At 46.8% G+C, this 20,327-nt stretch overlaps 2 protein-coding genes across 2 annotated transcripts; both read left to right on the top strand.

The window, feature by feature from the left end:
- The first annotated feature begins 4,781 nt into the window (after positions 1 to 4,781).
- FOXC2 (forkhead box C2) lies at positions 4,782 to 7,528 on the top strand. The gene has a single exon (XM_073308478.1). The coding sequence runs from the start codon at positions 5,372 to 5,374 to the stop codon at positions 6,776 to 6,778; it is 1,407 nt and encodes a 468-aa protein (XP_073164579.1). The 5' UTR covers positions 4,782 to 5,371; the 3' UTR covers positions 6,779 to 7,528.
- A 349-nt stretch (positions 7,529 to 7,877) lies between these two features.
- Positions 7,878 to 18,758, top strand: FOXL1 (forkhead box L1). The gene is made up of 2 exons (XM_073308477.1): positions 7,878 to 7,898; positions 16,394 to 18,758. Exon 2 carries the CDS (start codon positions 16,556 to 16,558, stop codon positions 17,807 to 17,809), a length of 1,254 nt encoding a protein of 417 aa, XP_073164578.1. The 5' UTR covers positions 7,878 to 7,898; positions 16,394 to 16,555; the 3' UTR covers positions 17,810 to 18,758.
- The last annotated feature ends 1,569 nt before the right edge of the window (positions 18,759 to 20,327 follow it).

Genomic DNA, 20,327 nt, shown 5'->3' with positions numbered 1-20,327 from the left:
TAATTATGATACTCTAAATCTGGTGAAGCAGAACCTTTGGAAGGGTAATTCCTCTGTGTGGACTGAAGTGCCTACAATTATCCCCTTCCCCTTTAGAAATAATTTACTGTATATCAGTGAAGAAGGATGGTCCCATGGGCCAGCCTAGGATTTTGGAGGCCTGTGTCCCAGGACCACCACAGACTTCCTGTGTGACCTTGGGCAAGTTAGTTAGCAGCTTAATGCCTCAGTTTACCACCTATAAAATGGGGCTGATAGTACTTTCCTATCTCACAGTGGTGTTGTGAAGATAAATACATTAAAGATTATGGGACACTCAGAAGGGAGGCCATATAATTATCTAAGATAAATAGATAGATAATGAAATCTATCTAAGAAGCCATCAAAAATAGTTGCTTAAAAGAGTTGGTCTTCTAACAAAGGTGAAGCAGAACTGGACGTGATACATTTAGGAATATTTGGGGATGGGCTCTTAAATTAGCAACTTGCCTAACAATTGAGGCCTCTTCTACTGGTTTCATGCATCAGCTATTGTTTGATCCCATAAGACTAAAATCCCATTTGCTCAAAATCACTTTTCCAAGATCTCTTTTCTCACTGTCATACATATATTGCCAACTTGAGCTTTAGCACTAATGGCCCACCTCCCACTAAAGTCAGTGGAAAGTCTCTCTTTTGGTTTCAATAGAACTTGGATCAGGCCCTAAAAATCCCTAATAAAAGGGAGTGTTCTAGTCTATACTACTATAATTCCCGTATTGCACATTTCACTGTGGTATCTGAGTACCTAATAATTTTGCTTAAAAATTGGAATATAGTATAGAGAAAGATAGATAAAGTGGGTGAGGTAGTATATTTTCCTGGGCCAGCTTCTGTTGATGAGAGATATAAGCTTTCAAGCTGTTCAAGCTCCAAAACTTGTCTCTCTCATCAACAGAAGTTGGTCCAATAAAAGATATCCTCAGCCACCTCCTCTCTCTAATCTCCTGCTATCCAGGAGTCTACAACACTGCTTACAAAAATAGTGAAAGATAAACCATTGTCTTATAAGAACTATTAAAATTCAAGCATTTGATTTAGAAGGGAAAATGTGAAAATCTTTCTTGAAGTGTTTTACAGTTTTAGAAGAAGAAGAAAACCAAGGAATGCTTCTAAAAGCCTGGATTCCAAATCCCCTTTGTATTTTTCCCCTGCTCTCCACAATTCTTGCAAGTGCCTTTTATTGCAAATCCTTTCTCCAGCCTCAGAAATTGACACATTAAGGACAGCAATAAAAGAAAGCTTGCAAATTCCTTGAAAATGAAAGCTGAAAAATAGGGGCAGATGCATTTCTGTGCTTTATTTTCTGCCCTGGAGATGAAACCAATACAGTAAGGTAATTGCTTGTAATGCTTTGGTTTGAAGAATTATTAATCAAATTATTATCATAGGCAATACTGTACAGAATACAAGTCAAGACAACTCTAGAATCTCTATAGCATTGGGTTAGAGAAAAACTAAATTCCAAAAAGCAAACAAACAAAAAACCTACTTCATTTTGCTGAAATTGTATGTTAGATCTGGCTCGTTATGAAACAAGTTTCTATTTGCTAGTAAACTTTCTACGGTTGTCTAACGTTTTGCACAGGAAACAATGAAACAACGGAGGCTCCTCAAGGTAGTCAAGGTTGAAACTAACGAACTGGCTTTGAGTCAGACACGTTTGGATCTTCATTTGCTGCTGCTCTGAACTGATTCTCTCTCTGTGTGTGTATTTGGGTCATTTCCCCATACCCATTTTCAGATGTCGCTACCTCTGCTGTGTTCGTTTCTGGTCCTGCAAAGCCTTACGCGTATGCTTAGAGTTAAGGCAAGTATGTGCATATATTTTTGCAGGAAAAACATAGTCACTGGAACAGCTAAGCTTCGTTTTTCATTGCCTGTGCAAACTCGTTTCTTCTTTGTAATAAACTCTTGCCTCCCATTTCTGGCACCTACTGACACACGGCCGCAGGACAGTCCCCCCCGAAAACTAATAGACCACGTTCGTGTTTGACATTTGATAAATTTTCGATACTACAACTGCTCTGCCAGGATAAGTCCACAAGGTGTCAGCACCGACATTTTTACCATTCAATGCACTGAACGTTTGCAGAGAAAAATATTTACAGTCTCCTGCGTATCCCCTAGAGGGCACCAAAACCCACATAGTGAGCAAACTAGACTCTCAGGGGGAGAGTTCAGGTGATGTTTGAGGAGAGCTTCACTTGGCTACCAGAAAGCAACTGGTTCTGTTGTTGCCTTTGTAGAAAAACAATGGGACAAATCTCCTGCCTGATTATCCCAGTCTTTGCAACCGGGTCTTTGCAATGTTCTTGTTTCTCATAAAAACATTCTCCAAGATTGCAAGGACATTTCAAAGGGGGGGGGGGGGATCTGGTAGTGGAAAGGTTCAGAGTATTGTTTTATAGTGTCCACCAAGGGTAAATAAAAAATTTAAAGACAAAACCTCTAGGCACGTAGAAGCTGTTGTTCAAATAACTCAAACAAACATTGCTCCCGGGAGTCCTAATGGGGAAACCAAAAAGAGCCGGAGCATTCCAAGGAAAAGAGAATATCTCTTGTCCACCTTTGCGCTCTTGGTTGAAAGGATCTCTCTAGCTGTCTTTCGTTTGGGGCTGAAACTATTTTGTCTTGTAGCTTTTCAGATCCTTTGGACTTAGGCTCCACAGATTTTCCAAATGGGTGATGCGAGGGCACAGGGCGTCTTTTCGATTTCTTTAGAAACTTACGCTCCGTAAAGTTTTGAGAGTGGTGAACTGATGGGACGTAAGGTTTAGTAACCAGGCTATTTGTTGAGACAAAACTTAAACTTTTAGGAAATAATAGGTTAAAGAGCTATAACCCACCAGTGTTTCTTTGGGCAGAGTTGGACGTTTACAACTTTTTAAAATTGTGTATGATTTTTTTAAAAAAAGTCCCCCTATGCTTATTGTGTGCTTTAAAACAATTAGGGCTGATCAGAAGTGTGGTTGTACTGAAAGCTGAAGTTTAAAAATGGGAAGTCGTTTAAAAACCTGTTAAATAAACCCCGTTTCTCCGTTAATACATTTAAATGAGACACCAGCAACGCTAACCTAATTTGCTTTTTTATGCTCTTGTGAAAATCACCCTGGCATTTATTCTACCTAAAGAAATCGAAGGGTGTCATTTGAATTTATTGCTATGAAACGAAGGTGAAAGTTTCCAAGACATCAACTGCATTTTACAATCAATTTCCATTACAGGTTTTTGGTGGATTTACAAGTGTTGGGTAAAAAACTTTCCCTTTTGTATTAAGACATTCACAGAGAGCTTTTGTGATTCTCAGGTAGGACCATTAGCCCTGCAATACCTACCCCACTTGGATCCCTGATAGTTATGTACTGAGTATATTTGTTAAGATAAATAAGGAGACATCTCTCTCTCTCTCTCTCTCTCTCTCTCACACACACACACACGAAATTCGCTTTTTGTTAAATGTGTCCCTGTCTGAAGCTTTACCGATTCCCGAAGACTGAGTTTTGCTCCGCACAAATTGTTAGATGGTCTTTTCAAAAGTCGCATGAAGTAAATTGTAGACGGAGGGCCTTATTTCAGTAGGCAGCGGACACAGACTGGGTCTGTAGCTATTTTATTCCGTTTTAATTTAAATTCACCTTTCAGAAATTTGGATCCAAAGGGAGGTGGTTTTGTTCTTTGCTTTCTATTTTACTTGGGGGCGGGAGGAGAGGTCATTTCTTTCTTCATCTGGCTGCGTTGGAGAGAAACGTTATCCACGATCAATGCAGCGCACTTCGCAGAAGCTTTGCAAATACAGGAACTTTGCACTCCCCGAGCATGCGTCCCTAATTAACCGAATCTGATTGCCTGTAATGAAATCATTAGGGAAAGCAGGAGGGGCGGGTTTCACAAACCCAAGAAAACTCATCTCGATGTGGGTCTTTTTCTCCTGGGTCTGTCTTTCTTTCTTTCTTTCTTTCTTTCTTTCTTTCTTTCTTTCTTTCTTTCTTTCTTTCTTTCTTTCTTTCTTTTTATTTGCTCAAATCTTTTGAAAGTGTTCGAGGAAGCTGCAAACTTGCTACCTTCCAAATATCCCAGTGCCGGCTGTTTGATCTGATAGCGTACGCTATGAAATGTGATGTGTGCCATCCCCTAGCTTTCAGTGCTAATGCTTTTATAGGTAGCTACGCTACAAGAAGCGTGTGAGAAAGAACCCAAGAAAATGATCAGCCCCTTCTGAATAGCCGCCCACGGACAGGAGGGTGATTTGATTTTAAACTAAAATGTATTTAAATTGGGAAGCTCTGTGTTTATACAGCATTGCAGGTTTCCTCCGTTAAAAACCTGGAGGAATAATAAATACAGCGCTCGGGGAAGTGTTTTCAGTGATCGCTGATCATTGCGATCAGCTCGTCATGAACCTGGCCTGGCTTACGGCGTAAAACCCATTCCGCTCATACGTTACATTTCATGTCCTTTAAAATCCTACCGCGAGCAACCAAAAGTCACGAATGAGCCGCGCTGGATGCTCGTTACCTTCCAACGCCTTCGAAAGATACAGCCCCGGTGCGTTTACCTTGGTCCCAGCCCCGCTGCTCTGCCGCAGCCTCTCGCTCTCGCTCTCGCTCTCCCTGCCCATTGATTGGACAAAGCCACCGCAAAGGGCGCGGCGATTGGCTCAAAGTCGGGGGCAGAGGCGTGGCCGGCGAGGAGTAAAAACTCGCCTTCAGCAAGAAAAGTTTTGAAACTTTCCCAAACCCTATAAGGGGAGTTAGCATTTGCGGGGCTCGCCGGTGGCTCTGCGCGCACGCACGCAGACAGACAGACAGACACACACAGACACACACACACACCGGACTCTCACAGGCTCCTCCACAGCCCTAGAGTTTATTTTGGTTCCGAGTTCGCAAGAAGTGGTGGTGGTTTCCCTCCCAGAAGAATTTGTTGTTGTTGCAAGAATTATCTTTTTTCCCCCCTCAAGACTTTTCTTTGACTGCGAGAATTATTCCCTGCTTCTGCCTCCCTTTTAGCAGCAGCTTTTACCACCTCTGAAAAAAAAAAACAACAACAACAACCCAGAGAGATCACTAGATATCCGCACTGCACGCTCCGCCTGGCGACTCCGAAGGATGCTGCTGATTTACTGCTGCTAAGGACCCTGTTGGATTTGGGCAGCTTGTGTTTGAGACTCTCCCTCTCTCTCACCCCTTCCTCCCTCGCCCTCCTCCTCTGCAGAGGAATCCCGTTGGGGTGAGCCCCTCTCCCCCAAAACCCCTACCCTCTTCGTCCCCCCTCCCCCGGACCCCGGTGATTTCGTCGCGTCGCCTTGCGATTTGGGGGAGCCCCATCCATGATGCAGGCTCGCTACTCCGTCTCCGACCCCAACGCCTTGGGAGTGGTGCCTTACTTGAGCGAGCAGAACTACTACCGGACCGCGGGGACTTACAGCAACATGGCCAGCCCCATGAGCGTCTATTCGGGCCACCCTGACCAGTACGCCGCCGGCATGGGCCGCTCCTATGGGCCTTACCATCACCACCAGCCGGCGGCCCCCAAGGACCTGGTGAAGCCTCCCTACAGCTACATTGCTCTCATCACCATGGCCATCCAGAACGCCCCGGACAAGAAGATCACCCTGAATGGGATTTACCAGTTCATCATGGACCGGTTCCCCTTCTACAGGGAGAACAAGCAGGGCTGGCAGAATTCCATCCGCCACAACCTCTCCCTCAACGAGTGCTTCGTCAAGGTGCCCCGGGACGACAAGAAGCCCGGCAAGGGCAGCTACTGGACCCTGGACCCGGACTCCTACAACATGTTCGAGAACGGCAGCTTCCTGCGCCGCCGCCGGCGCTTCAAGAAGAAAGACGTGCCCAAGGAGAAGGAGGAGAGGCAGGCCAAGGAGCAGCCCAAGGCGCCGGGCATCTCCAGCCCGGACATCTCCAAGGAGGCCTCGGAGAAGAAGGTGGTCATCAAGAGCGAGGCCTCCTCGCCAGACCTGCCGGTCATCACCAAGGTGGAGACGCTGAGCCCGGGCAGCGGCAGCCCCAGGAGCGTGGCCTCCACCCCGTCGGTGTCCACCGAGAGCTCCCTGCCGGAGCACCACCCGGCCGGCAACGGGCTGTCGGGCTTCAGCGTGGAGAACATCATGACCCTGCGGACTTCTCCCCCGGGGGAGCTGAGCCCCGGGAGCGCCGCCTCCGGCCGGACAGGGGCAGGGCTGGTGGCTTCGCTGCCGCTGGGCTACCCCCAGGCGCAACCCTCCATCTACAGCCAGGCGTGCAGCCAGAGCGTGGACACGAGCGGCAGCTACCAGTGCAGCATGCGGGCCATGAGCCTCTACACCGGGGACAGGCCGGGCCACATGTGCGTCCCCACCGCGCTGGAAGAAGCCATCTCGGAGCACCCCAACGGCACCGCTTCGCCCTTGGCCACCATGAACCTGGCCTCCAGCCAGGAGAGCGCGCTGACCCCCAGCCACCCGCATCCCAGCGGCGGGCCCGGGCAGCCGGCAGCCTCCTGGTACCTCAACCACAGCACCGAGCTCAACCACCTCTCCGGGCACACGTTTGGCTCCCAGCAGCAGACTTTCCCGAGCGTCCGGGACATGTTCAACTCTCACCGGCTGGGGATTGAGAGCTCGACCCTCAACGAGCATCAGGTGAGCGGCAACACAAGCTGTCAGATCCCCTATAGATCCACGCCCTCCATATACCGCCACGCCACCCCCTATTCCTATGACTGCACTAAGTATTGATTAGCATTGACTCTCCTGGGTAGGCCAATTAAGCAAACACTTAAGACTGCACAAGGAAATACTTTTACAACCTCTAAGCGGACCTGGGAACCAAAGAGTTTATAGACCCTTAATCCTCTTCCATCGTCTGTAAATTCCAAACAAGTAAATTCTACTTGAAAAGGGATATCTTTAAAATATATAGAGAGCTATCTAAACAAAGTGGCAAAGTTATATGCTAAAGTATAGGAGGTCTCCGAAAATAAGTTATGGACCAATATCACAGCGACCATTATGCGATTAAAAAGAAAATTATATATATTATATATATAAATATATGTCCTGGGTATTTTAAGTTCTCTTATTGTGCTGTAAAATGTGTGGATTTCTAATCAGGCTAATTTTCAGAGCCATTAATATAATATTTAAAGTTGAGTTCACTGGATTATTTTTTTTTATGTTGCCCAACAATTCCTGGCAGCCCAATTAATTACAAGTGATTTCTTCTTCCTTTTTTTTTTTTTGTACAATTATGCAAGAGAATTTCTTCCTCTTTAGAGCTGTTCTTTTTACAAGACGAGGAAATAATTTATTTTTGTTGGTGGATTTTTGGGAAAAAAAGACAAAGTCTCTGATTCGTTTTTTTATTTACGACAGTGTGATGTTTTGTATAATAGTCTCCACCCTGACCATTCCTGAGAACTATTTGTTTTTATTCTACTTCACGCTTGTTTGTCTTATGTGGTCTTAATCGTTGTACTTACCTTAAAATAAATCCATGTTGTTTTCTTCTGCTCAAAGTCTGGCGCATGTGTGTGTGTGTGTGTGTGAATGTGTGTGTGTGTGTGTGTTTGCAGGTTTTCCTGATCCCATTTTTCGGGCAGAAAACGTGGAACACGTTGATGTTAAAACCGAGTAGATTTCCTGGAGACTAAAGGTTTATTACTCTTTTTTATGATTATTTATTTAACAAAGGCTCAGTTCACGTGACGAAATAGCATAGTTGAAATGAAAACATGTAGGCATTCCTGGCTTAGTTTAAAGGGGCTTCCCAGGATCGGAAGATTTGCAGAACACTTTGCAAACCCAGGACAATTGGCCGGCTTGAACCTGGAGTGAGATTCTCCAATCCGCAAATCATGTGAGTGAAAGAATCCTCATCAGGATAGGTTCTGATTAATCACTCTTATTTTAATCTTTTTCTTGACAGTTTTATTTACCGACTGAGATGTCGGCCTTATGAGGTGCTTTGAATGTAGTCAGTTACCTCTCAGTTCAGCAGCAGTATGCTACAGGCAGTTGCCCCGATAAAACAACAGTGTACAGGAAAAATAAATTTTTAACATCCTGTGGGGATAATAAGGAATAACATTTGATCTGGATCTCGTTAGGAAGTCCTAGGAACTATCCCAGCAAGTTCATATTAGGGTGATTTTGCAGCACTGTCTGAACGCATTCTCTTTTTTATTCGTTTCTTGTACAAAAGATCTGGCTTCATTTGACTTCATCTTCTGCTTCCCATACCCAATCTGAGCTCTCATTATAAATGCCCGGGGCTGACAGCGGATATGGGAAAGCTACCAGCCTTCTCTCCCTTCAGATCCCTTGTGAACAACTTTAACATGCTTCAGAGGTGTAGTGGCTCGTTGTTGCTTAGTAATAATAATAATTAATAATAAAAAAAATACCATCACAGGATCGTCTAGCACGTTGGTAACGAAGAAAGCAGCCTTTAGATAAAAATGGCCTTAGGAGCCCTTTTCAAACACAGCTGGTTTCCACCAAGTTAATTTTAATGGTAATAACATACGTCCCCCAACGAATGTAGATGCCAGCTGCAAAGATTGTCAGTAAATACCCATGCTAACCTATGGAATCACAGACTATAAATGCAGCACAATAAAAACGGCTGAGGAGGCAAATCTCCTCCCATAAAAAAACCAACCAAAAAACCACTAAACACCTATTAGGACGAAAAGGTGAATAGCTGGACGGAGAAGATACGCTGTAGTTCGTGGCAGACAATATTCCCCGGGCTGGTTTTGATCTGGCAAATACCATACGCGGCCGAATTCTGGCAGCGTGCGTTGAAACGCTTGGTTGAAACGCAGCATGGCCCATCGGAGTCATTTGTGCTCCGTGTCAACAGCCTTCCTACAAAAACCCGAGCTGCTCGTGCCAAATTCTCCAGTTTTTTTTGTCTATTCATAAAAGAGCAAGGCGGGGAGAAAGGAGGGGAAAAAGAGGAGCGAATACATTCTCCTTCCCCGCCGACATCCCCAAATCCTCGCCCCTTCTTCAAATTAAATCGGGGAGATTTTTCGCTGAATAGCTCCCCCCAACCCTCCCCAGCTCACAGTCGCCTCATCGCGTTGTTCTGTACCTGTAAGCTGGAAATCAGGGGCTTCTTTTTTTGGGTGGGGAGAGGGTGGGCTGGGTGTGAGAATCCCCTGCACGCGCGTGTGTGTGTGTGAGGGGGGGGGGGAGATAGGGAGACAGAGGAATATCGAGGGCCGCTAACATTAAACTTGCCACTTCTCCTCCCTAACAGGTTCCTTGCTTGAGCCAGAGTTCCCAGTGGCAGATTCTCTCTCCAGCATAGGGCCTCCGGGGCGCAGAGTGGGGTTGCAGGCACAGGTGATCTGCTGCTTGAGCCTTTCCCTTGTTTGTCTAAAGGGCACTAGGCCCTTGATGGGGGTTAGCAGCGGGTGGGGGCTGAATAACCCAGGACCACTCCGGGGATTCTCAGGCTGGCAGAGTGTAGACAGACGCCTCAGTGCCGATGTGCCAACATGCGGTCCAGGCTGGCCGCACGATAGTATCTTATTGCAGTCGCATTTTGCAAATAGCTGACGGGATAAAGGACTGCCCCGTGGCAGGTATCGACCTCCCGAAGCTACTGCCAGAGCCGGGGGCGGGTGCTTTCCCCCGAAAGGGCAGCCACTCGCTGCTGCTACCAGTCCTTTCCCTCTGGGGGCATTTGGCATGCCAGCTGCGGCCCTCCGGAAAATTGCTTTTTTGCTGGACAGTTCCAGAGTGACACTGGACCCTGGGAAGTGCGGAGCCCGCGTTAAACAGTGACTGCGGGCAGCATCCTCTTGTTTGCGTTTCCAAATTTTCATGATCGCTCAGGCTCGAGCTGTTTTCCCGACTCAATATCGAGCCCTACCCGCCTGATCTCGGCTATGGTAGAAAACCAAAGTCCCCAAAGAAGAATTAGTAATAACCATTTTTTAAAAAAGGCGTTGTAATGATTTTTATTCGATTTCCACTCGAAGGGAATGATCTCAGGTAGGTCAAATGCATCCTTGTCTCTGTCTCTTGAAGTCCCCCCTTCTCCGGGTGGCTGACTTCCTGCAGGACCCTGTCACATTAAACAATACAATAAAAATCCTCAGGAAAAGAAAGCACTTAAATGTCTCTCTCACAGGGCTCCCTGCTCCTTGTCGCCAAGCTGCAACGGTCTGGCCCTGGAAAATGGCAGAGTTTCAGCAGCTAGCTAATTTCCTCTTTGTGGGTGGCAGCATTTTGGGTCCAGGATAAAGTCTGTGAGATTGGGCCGTCGATCTCACAAGCGATTGCACGCCTTGGCGCAGGGGGTGTTCATTTGCAGCCTTGGACTCTCTTTTTAAACCTTAGTTTTTCGGGCATAATACGGGCATGCTCATTTTGAGTCTTTTTTTTTTTCTTTCAAAAAAGGAAAACCTAACAGAATAATAACACCCAGCAAACACTTACAATCGAAGCATGGTTTTTTCCCATTTACCAGACGGAGACATTCCAAGTAGGTGTTACTATTAACTCTAAGCTCTGGTGGAAAACACTGAGTTCAATCTATCCCTGGGAATCTTTTGGTGCGAAACACGTAACATTTTGTGTTTCAATACGTATATTTCCCCCTCTAACGATCAGCTTTCACCCTTATCCCCCTTTGGAAACAGCTGTAGCGTTTTTACCCCTGCCTTCCCCTCTGCATTGTATTCGAAAAATCTTCAAGCAGAAAACAGACTCCAGCATCTTCTTGCAGATCCTCCCTCCCCCCACCCCCCGGTCAAGGAGAGCTCTGCATCACAGTCACTGTTATTTACATCTGTAGACAGACTTTTGTCAAAGAGAACAAGAACTTTTGTTTTTCTCGGTTTCTTTCCATGTGAAATAGGTCCCTGATAGTTTATAAAAGCAATCGGCGTGTTCTCCCGACTCTGGTCTGAGATGCTTGCTGGAAAAGCGAATCTAATCACCAGTTTGTTCAGATTTTGGTGAGCGTTTTTGGGGTTTTTTTAAGGTCGTTTTCTTTCTTTCTTTCTTTCTTTCTTTCTTTCTTTCTTTCTTTCTTTCTTTCTTTCTTTCTTTCTTTCTTTCTTTCTTTCTTTCTTTCTTTCTTTCTTTCTTTCTTTCTTTCTCTTTTTTTGCAAAAAAGGGCTTTCACCCGATCTGGATGATTGTCTCCCAGGTGGTTTAAACCAGCCAGGGGAATTAGAGCCGTGCTAAAAATAAGACAGTTTAAATCTTTAAACTGTCCAGTCACATTGCCTGGACTCTTGCTTTGCAAGAGTCATAAAGCAACAGCAAACGCCCCAAGTAGCCCACCCTAGAGTCCTCACAGAATAGCGTGGGACACTGTAGTTCTTTCCAACACGATTGACTCACGTGGCTTTATTTGGGGGGAGGGGGGGCTGGATCCTACCCGACTGAAGTCAATGAAAGTTTTGTCATTGGTTTCGATGGGAGCAGAATCGGGGTGTGTTTGCTTGTGTGTTTTGCGTTTGTGTTTAGAGCATTTAAAGTAGTCACGTCCCTTGCAACCGTTGCTGACGATCTCATAATTCTGCCAGCCAAAATACTCCCCCATCCTCAATCATGTTATGGTGTGACGCCACCTTCACCTGTAAGCCTCATTCAGGGACAGATTCAGCACCTGGCAGGATCGGGCCCTACAGCGTACTTGCTGACAGGTGAGGGACCAACATAAATCCCAGCGCACCATTAAGGAGCCGACCCTATTGTAGCCTCCGCTCAGGCACCACGCCCAATATTTCAATTGTGCTCAAGTACAAACTAGCCGGGGGCCAAAATCAGCTTCTATCAGGGAAGTCGCTGTGTTGCAGAGTTCACCTCTGCTGGGCCCAGCCTTGTTTGGGGTTTATTTTGGCTAATGAGGATGGTGGGTGGACACCTAGCACTGTCAAGACGTTGTAACGCCAAAATGGCTTGGGACTTCAAATCTGCTGCCTAGTTTACTGATCCCTCCCCACTTCCCATGACCTTTAATTCATAAGAACGGCCATGCCGGGTCAGCCCAATGGTCCATCTAGCTCAGCATCCTGTCTGCCCAGAGTGGCCAGTGCCAGGCGCTTCAAAGGGAATGAACAGAACAAGACAATTTATCGCCTGATCCATCCCCAGATTCTGTCAGTCAGCGGGTTAGGGACAGCCAGAGCATGGGGTTGACTCCCTTGGCTAATAGCCCTTGATGGACCTATCCTCCCTAAATTTATCTAATTCTTTTTTGGAGCCCAGTTATGCTTTTGGCCTCACACCATCCCCTGGCAAAGAGTACCAAAGGTTGGCTATGAGTTGCGATCAGAAAAGTGTGTGTTCAAATCCAACAGCTCTTTATATTGTGTATTTCTGTTCCAGCTCTGCCAATCCAAGCAACAAACAGCGAATTTCCTTTGTGCTACAGGACTCAAATGCAGTCCGTTTAGGAACTCCCAAAAATATAACATACCCAGACAGTCAATTAAGGTCACATTCTAGTCACCTGCCAGGTTTGCACAAATATATTAACCCCCCGTTTAGCATCGCTTCCCCTTTAGCATCTCGTTGCAAGCCTCCTTCGTGTTTTATTTTTCCTTCCTGGCGTGGACTCTGGAGAACTTGAAAGCCCTGAGCAGGTCGTGGAAAAAGAAATGAAAAGGCGTCAGGTAGAAAGTGCCTCTGTGAGAGGGATTCGCAGCTGTAAAAAGCTGCCGCCAGCACCCGTTTTGCATCATGCAAAGGGCAAACTGTTTTTAGTTCTCATTTGACACTGAGCACAAACTTGACTGCAGCTCCCCTGCATCGTGGACTCAGATGCAAAGCACGAGGTGTAATGATGTCAAGGCCTGGCGATCTGGGGAATAATAACATGGGACCATATAGGTTAAAATGGGCAAGCCGGGGTGCCTAAAGCGAAACACCTTGAAAAATCAGATCGTTTTATTGGGGTGCCCAAATATGGATTTAGGTGATTTACTTTAGGGCCCCAAGTGTGAACATTTTGGCTATGGGCCGTTTTGAATAACTCACATGTGGGGCGGGGGGGGAAACGCTACAGATGTTACACCCCAGGCTCTGCTCCCTTCTTGGGACCACAGAAGCTGCTAATGCCCTCTAGGCTGCCAAGTGTGTCTCTCTGCTAGGACAGCCTCCCTCCGTCCTGCTGCCTTGAAGGGACGCGAGGCCCGGGTGTGGGGAAGCGAAAGCACACCCCGGAGTCTCTAAAGAGCCTGGAGGAGGCCCACGGCTCGGTTCTTGTGCCCAGCAGGCAGAAAGAAAGTTCCCCGCGGAGCTTCTCGGCCACTCGCCTCCAGCCCCGGACGGTGGCAGCGAGAGCGGCTCGGATTACAGACACGTCGATGGCTGCTCCCAAGCGGACCCTGTCAGGTCAGGGCATCCGAAGAGGGTAACGCACCCAGGGAGCGAATGAGCTGTTAGGGAAGCTCCGACTGGTGGTTTTCAACCCGAGACGAACGTCTCTTCTTCGCCTCCCCAGGGAATTGCGCGCAGCGATGTACAGAAAAGTGAGGCAAGAAACCTCTGTGGGGCCGTGTGAGCCTGTGTCTGTATCCCGGGCCCGCTGCCATCGCAGGGGAGTATTTATTATTTTAATATTTCTTGCTTGGATTTCTCAAGGAGACGCACTAGAGTCGGTGAGAATTTAAATAAAGCCCGGGGGACGGGGGGACAGGAGGGGGGGAGGCGACGTTAAACGTTGATCTCCCGTTTAAAATCTCCACGGCGGATGTCGATAAGGTGTCAGCCGAGTGAAGGCATCTGGGCTCCGACACGGATGCGCAGAGCCCCCTTTACAAGGAAGGTTTATGTGAAATAATGTTTAACGAAGGATGCTTAGGAGAATTGATGTCTAAACTCAACCAAGGGCCACTTTTTTTTTTGTTGGCACACGCTGGATGTGGACAATCAAACAGCCCCTGGGAGCGAAAGGCGTTTGCTAATATAGATCGTCCCCCCCCCCAGCCCTTGGCATGTGATAATTTATATCAAATAAAAGGGTTTGCGGTTTACTGACTCTCTGAAATGTGCCGAGTTCCTAGGGACGCGATTTAGTTCCCTCTGGTTTAATTCTACGAAGTAATGCCCGAAATCAAAGAGTCACAATCCTATTAATAAGCAGACTTTGTGGAAGCGAGGTCCCAATCTATAACAACAAATGAGACCATCAGAAATCCACTTTTTTTTAAAGTAATTTGCAAATCCAAAGCAAGAGGATTGCTTTCTCTAGCTGTTAATCTGAACCCCTGCTGGATTCATCTGAAAATGCAGAAATCAAATCAGATTTCTTCCTTGCTTCTGATCTCCTGCTGGGCACCTAGGGGATAACCCTCAGGGAATTCCCAACTAGCCCTTTTAAAAGTAGTGTGATGTTTATGATGCAGTAAGGGCCCCATCCTGCAGTCAGACAAAAGTCCCATTCGAGTCCATAGTTTTATCTGGGCAAGGGATACAGGATCGGGACTCTAGTTTCTAACGGCACACTTAATTTCCCCGAATACGTTTGGAAGTTACCAGTGGCGGCCAAATCCTGCTTGCTCCACTCAAACGAGTGCTGGCATTACAAGTTGATTGGCCCTCGGTCTGGGCTCGATGCAAAGCCCACGGAAGCCATTCGAGTTTGGATCAGACCCGACAGGAGACGTGGCCCGTGCTTCCTTCTGAGCACATTTTGCTCCCAGAAGAGATGGCAGGCAAACAGCCTCTAATCAGAACAGAAACTCATGACTCAGATCTGCCTTTACACAGCTTCCTAAAAATGCTCGTATGTTAGTCAGTTTCCATGGGCCATCTCTTGCCATCGGTTTTTAGCAGATTCCCCCGCCCCACCACTGACTGTTTTAAAAACTGGGGACACAACAGGGCCCTAAGCATCTGTCCTTTTCACCCACAAAGAGAAGAGCGAACTGATTGTCGACATTTCACATTAGAGGGCACGCTTAGTGGGGGTCTGTTCATCGCCCTCATTAAAGAGCTGACACCTCTTTCTGAGTCCGACTCAGCCAGTACCTTTGATTAAAATCATTACATCAGTCAATTAAAAAAAAAACCTGAACGTTTATACAAAAAAGAGCATCACAAATGCCTAATGTAATCACCGGCCAGCTGTGTGCACTTGTAAAGTTGTTATAATCCCCATCCTTGGTATAAACAGGAAAGTACATAATATAAAGCAACAGGCCTGCATTCACAAATACGAAACCTCCCCCTCATGCCTGCCAAGTTCGCCTTTTATGGAGCGCGGTTGCTCCTTGCAATCCCACTGTGACCCCCAAATAATAATCAAAATCCCCTTCGATTTTGGTTCCTCGAAAAGAAGGGATTGCTTAACTCGCGTCCCCCTGCATCCACACGGCACGCGGGCCTGAGGTCCGAATACAGAATTTCCTCCTGCTGGATTTCACTAGCAGTGGGGGGATACTTCTCACCCTTGAGGTTAGAGAGACCATATTAGCATCACTCTGTACAAGCGGCCTGTTCAAATGGCAGCAGACACACGATTAGAGCATACCCCGGGTTGGATCGCTTCCTTGGGCTTTTGTTTCATCTGTCTTCAGACGTGTTTTCTACTGTATCTTTGATGCAAACCTGGTTGCTTGGATGTCTATCTTATGCGTCAGGAGCAATCCCTGCACTGATTTTGATTTAGCTGGGGTTCGTCGTGCTTTGAGCAGGAGATTGGACTAGATGACCTCCTGAGGTCTCTTCCAACCCTCATCTTCTATGACTGCAGGTTTGAAGGCAAAAAGCCAGATCCACAGCGGGTGCAAATCAGCGGAGCTAGGTTGATTTACACCAGTTGAGGATTCATCCCTGTTCTCCACTTGGAGAGAGAGAGAGAGAGAGACAGACCCCTAGGTTCTTCCTTGCAGCTCCATTTAATTGCCTGGTTTCCTCCGCATTGATCCTTTCAAAAAACCAAATCCTCCTTTACCCGGGGGTTTCTGCCCCTTCTCCCTCTGAGCTCCAGCCGCCTACATCCTGCTTTGCTGACTGTGTGCTTACAGCGTCAAAGGGTGGACGTGATATTTCAAACATCAGATCAGTGCGTTTATATATTGGGTGCCCGGAAATTTTTCCAAATAAACACAGCTTGATTCAACTTGGGTGGGCAGACTTATCAACAGACTAATGCTATAAACAAATGAAGGACAAACCCGGCGAACCATTGGCTGGTACCAAAGAGACACGTGGAGGGAGCTTGGAGTTTTGTAGCAATGATATTTTAATTAATGTGGGTGGGCTGAGAACACAAGCGACTGTTTATCGGAGACAATTTATTTTCCAGTGCTAAGTCAACATATAATAGCAAACTTACAACAATTATTTAACATTTTTTTCTTTAAAAAAAAAAAAAAGAGCGATGAAGCCGGGACAGAGGGAGAACAAACTCGTTGAGGCAGGGTTGGGGTCTGAGCTCACACAAACAGCTCCCCGGTGGACTCTTGGAGGGTTTCTTCCTTGTCCTTTCGCGTCTCTGAACTGCCAGGGGAAAGACCCGGAGCTAAAACCACGTCCGCGATGAGCCACGTTTTCGGCAGCCATCTACCTCCAATGAGCAGCCCGCTAAATGGCTCCTCTATGGTCTATCTGTACGGGGCCGACAGGGCTGGGCTGCCTGCTGCTTTAGGCTTCGCATCCGCCAGCGTGATCTCCAGGCAGGAACCTCCCCAGAAGCCTCCTTACAGCTACATCGCTCTCATTGCCATGGCCATCAAGGAGGCTCCAGACCAGAAGGTGACTCTCAACGGCATCTACCAGTTCATCATGGAGCGGTTCCCTTTCTACCACGACAACAGGCAAGGCTGGCAGAATTCCATCCGGCACAATCTCTCCCTCAACGACTGCTTCATCAAGGTGCCCCGGGAGAAAGGCAGACCTGGCAAAGGCAGCTACTGGACCTTAGACCCCCGGTGCCTGGATATGTTTGAAAACGGGAACTACCGGCGGAGGAAAAGGAAGCCCAAAGCCTCAGGATCCCAGGAGACCAAGGGCAAAGCAGAGGCAGAGGAGGGGAAGGAGCAGCCCGCTGGCAACCGAGCTGATGTGCAACCGAAGAGATTCCGGGGGAGCCAGGCTGCATCCGCAGGAGAAGAGACCCCGGAGCCAGCCTGCGTCTCCGGGGATGCACTGGCCCCCGGAGAGGAAGGCGAGAACAAAGCGAGCTCTGTGAGATGCAACCGGGCAGCAGCAGATCCTCCTCAGCCAGAGCTGCCCCCTGCCCCTTGGGGCCATCCCGATCCATCCAGGTGCACAGCTCCTCAGCTCCCTGCGCCTGCCTCCAAAGAGGGAAGCATTCCCGAGGGGGAAAGGGTGGAGAGCTCTTCGGAGGGAGAGGCGGAGGAGACGGCGCTGGCAGAGGCCAGGGCATGTCAGCATATACCCACCTCTGGTGCACGCCTGCTCTCCCCAAGTGCCAGTCAGAGCCAGGTGGGCTCCGCAGCCGGGACAGATCAAATGCCTCCGAAAAGCTCAGAGAAGTCCAAAAGCTTCAGTATAGACAGCATCTTAGCTCACAAAACTCTCCAAACGCCAGCCAAAGGGGACGCGCAGGCAGAGGGAGGCTGGGACCCGAGCGCCTCCAAGTTGGCTTTGGAAAGCCTGCCAGCTGGATACATCAGTGGGTCGCTGGCAGCTAATGCTAATGTCTGTCCAGCTTTCAGTGCTTCCCTGATGCTCGATTCCCAAGTTCAAGGTAGATTTTATCAGATCGGGATTCCCTTTCTCTCTTATTTTCCTCTTCACTTGTCCGAGACGGTATTTAATTTTCAGTAACAAACCCCCCCCCCCAAATGCAATTTGATATCCAATTATATACACACACGGAATTGGCTTATATATATATATATATATAAAAAACCAAGAATGAATTACAGGGGTTAAGAATATTAGGATTTTATGGCATTTTCAACCGTTTCTTTCTCAGCAGATTTCTTGACTAGATATTTTTTCTTCCACATGTACTTTAAGGTAACTTTTTTTTTACCTTGGCTGTAACAAAAATATCACAAAACAGTACAGCAGCCTGATGGTTTATTCTTGCCATCCATCATGCATTTAAGACCTGTTTTTGTCCAAGTGCTTTGCTTTCACGTTAAAAAACAACCCCCCTCCATGCACCCCAATGTAATCATGTGTTTTTCTTGTGCTTGAGTTATTGTGCAGTGAATACATATATTTCCCCGCACACATATATACAATTGCTGCGACGCTGCCTAATAAACCCCAACCTGGTAATTTAAATAAACCGAATAGATACATGACAGATCATATGCGCTAAAAATAGTCACAGATGGAATTTCCTTCCGTACAATCCTGCTTGCTTGGAATCAGCACCGTATACAATTCATGGCGTGAATTCAAGCTGGTTTACTGCATAGTGCTTGCCTTTTTAGTGTACTTTGGTAATGTCTGTGTCACTGAGGCCGGTTACAGAGAACACCCGATTTTGAATATGTGGAATGGAGAAACTGCAATGTTTTATATATGGAATCCGATGCTCTAAACATAAAACCACACGGATCACAATAGTATACATTAATCTTGGCGTTAGCTTGTTACAAACTGGACGTCTACCAAGAACAATCAACTCACCCTGTCCCCGTAGGTTTTTATTTTCTCCTAGATGAGTTATAGACCAGAGCATTTTTTTTTATTCTTTCAAAAAATATTGAGGCTTTCTTTGTATATTAGCGGGCAAATGCCCTTTGGAAATCTTTTATATCATCAGCTTTCATTATGAAGCCGAACCTATATTCAATAAAGTATTTTGTTCAATGATATGGCTGATTATTTAAAAATCACGCCCAGTTCATGCTGCCTAAAGAAATGTTGGGTTTTGGGGAGGGAGGGGAGTGTCGGGGGGGGGGGGGAAGAAGGAGAATAAGACGCTGTAAAAACGCTAGAAGAGATGCATTTTTACAGGACTATTAGTATTTAATTCTCAGAGGCTGCTTGAAGAACAGTAGTAGCTCAGAGAGAACTTAATTCTACGCATTTAACTGTCCAGTGCATGAGAGGCTGAAGAAGGGCTCAGGGAAATTGTTTTCGGACAACAGAGACAACATGTCCCGCACACAAAGCGGAGTCTGTCTTTAAATAAACCCCTTGACCGGTGACTGCCCGGGAAGAGCTGGGCTTGTCGATACAGCTCTGATTCAGACTCCTTCGCCATTCCCCACAGAATGGTCTGGGGTTTTCTTTGAAATGTCCGAGCAGCTCCTGATTCCGGGGCTGTTTGCATTTCGACGTGGAGTTCAGGAGCTGAACACCCAGAATCTGCAAATAACTCTCAGCTTATCTGATGTGGGAAAGTACAAAAAGTCAGGGAGCCGTGGGAGGTGGTGCTGACCTAGAGAGAGGGTTAGCTACATTTTTAAACTAACATATACATCCAGTGTACAAACCTTTTCTCTAAAAATCTCAAAACCCACCGAAAAGTCGCTTTTTATGCCTGTCATTGAATGGCAAAAAGGGATTTCAGGTAAGCATGACAACTTGTTTATTTATTTATTTTAAAACCCTACCGAGTATGATGCCAACTGTAGATAAAGCTGTTCCAAAAATGTATGGCACTGTCTAATCCTGTAGTTCACAGGGGAACCATTACAACTGTGAAGGAGTTACAGCCACCACAGATCTGTAAAATTCAGACACAGTAGTGTAGTCAAGGATAAACTGGGTTGACTCTCTTCTCATTTGGGCAACATGGAGTTTAGTTTAGTTTACCCACTTTTTTTTAAACAGGTCAGCCTGGATTTAGGTAAGGTTAGTTTGCCCACTTCTTTTTAACCAGGACATCCCCACAGTATTTCACTCTGATCCCTTGAGACTGAAAGGGTTAATATTTTTACTTTCCCACTTTGTCACCTGATTTGCTGTTCACCTGTGTAACTCGATGCAGGTATTACAGCAAACTCAATCGATGGCCATCTTGTGAAGCGATGGCGGATGACATCACGGAAGTCTTTCAGGGCTCAGGGGTGGTGATGCCATTCTTAAGCGGCACAAAAGAGCCAGGCCGATGCCTGTAGCAATTAGGCCTTGCACAGTTCTGACTCAGCCGTAGCTCCCACTGCAGTCAAAGGCAGTTTCACATGTGTATGAACTGAGGAGGCATTCTGTTCCACCCATGGAAGTCAATGGGTGTTTTGCCTTTGGCTGAGATGGGAATGGGATCCATGGGAAAACAGGTATTGCCAGACCAGATCAGTGGTCCATCTAGTTCAATATCCTGTCTCCAGTGAACTCCAGTATCAGATGCTTCAGAGGAAGGTGCATGGCGGACAATTAT

This window comes from Lepidochelys kempii, chromosome 12, assembly GCF_965140265.1.
Source record: "Lepidochelys kempii isolate rLepKem1 chromosome 12, rLepKem1.hap2, whole genome shotgun sequence".
In the NCBI taxonomy this organism is placed as follows: Eukaryota; Metazoa; Chordata; order Testudines; family Cheloniidae; genus Lepidochelys; species Lepidochelys kempii.
The sequence above is the reverse complement of the archived record's forward strand: the minus strand, read 5'-3'. Positions and strand labels throughout refer to the sequence as shown.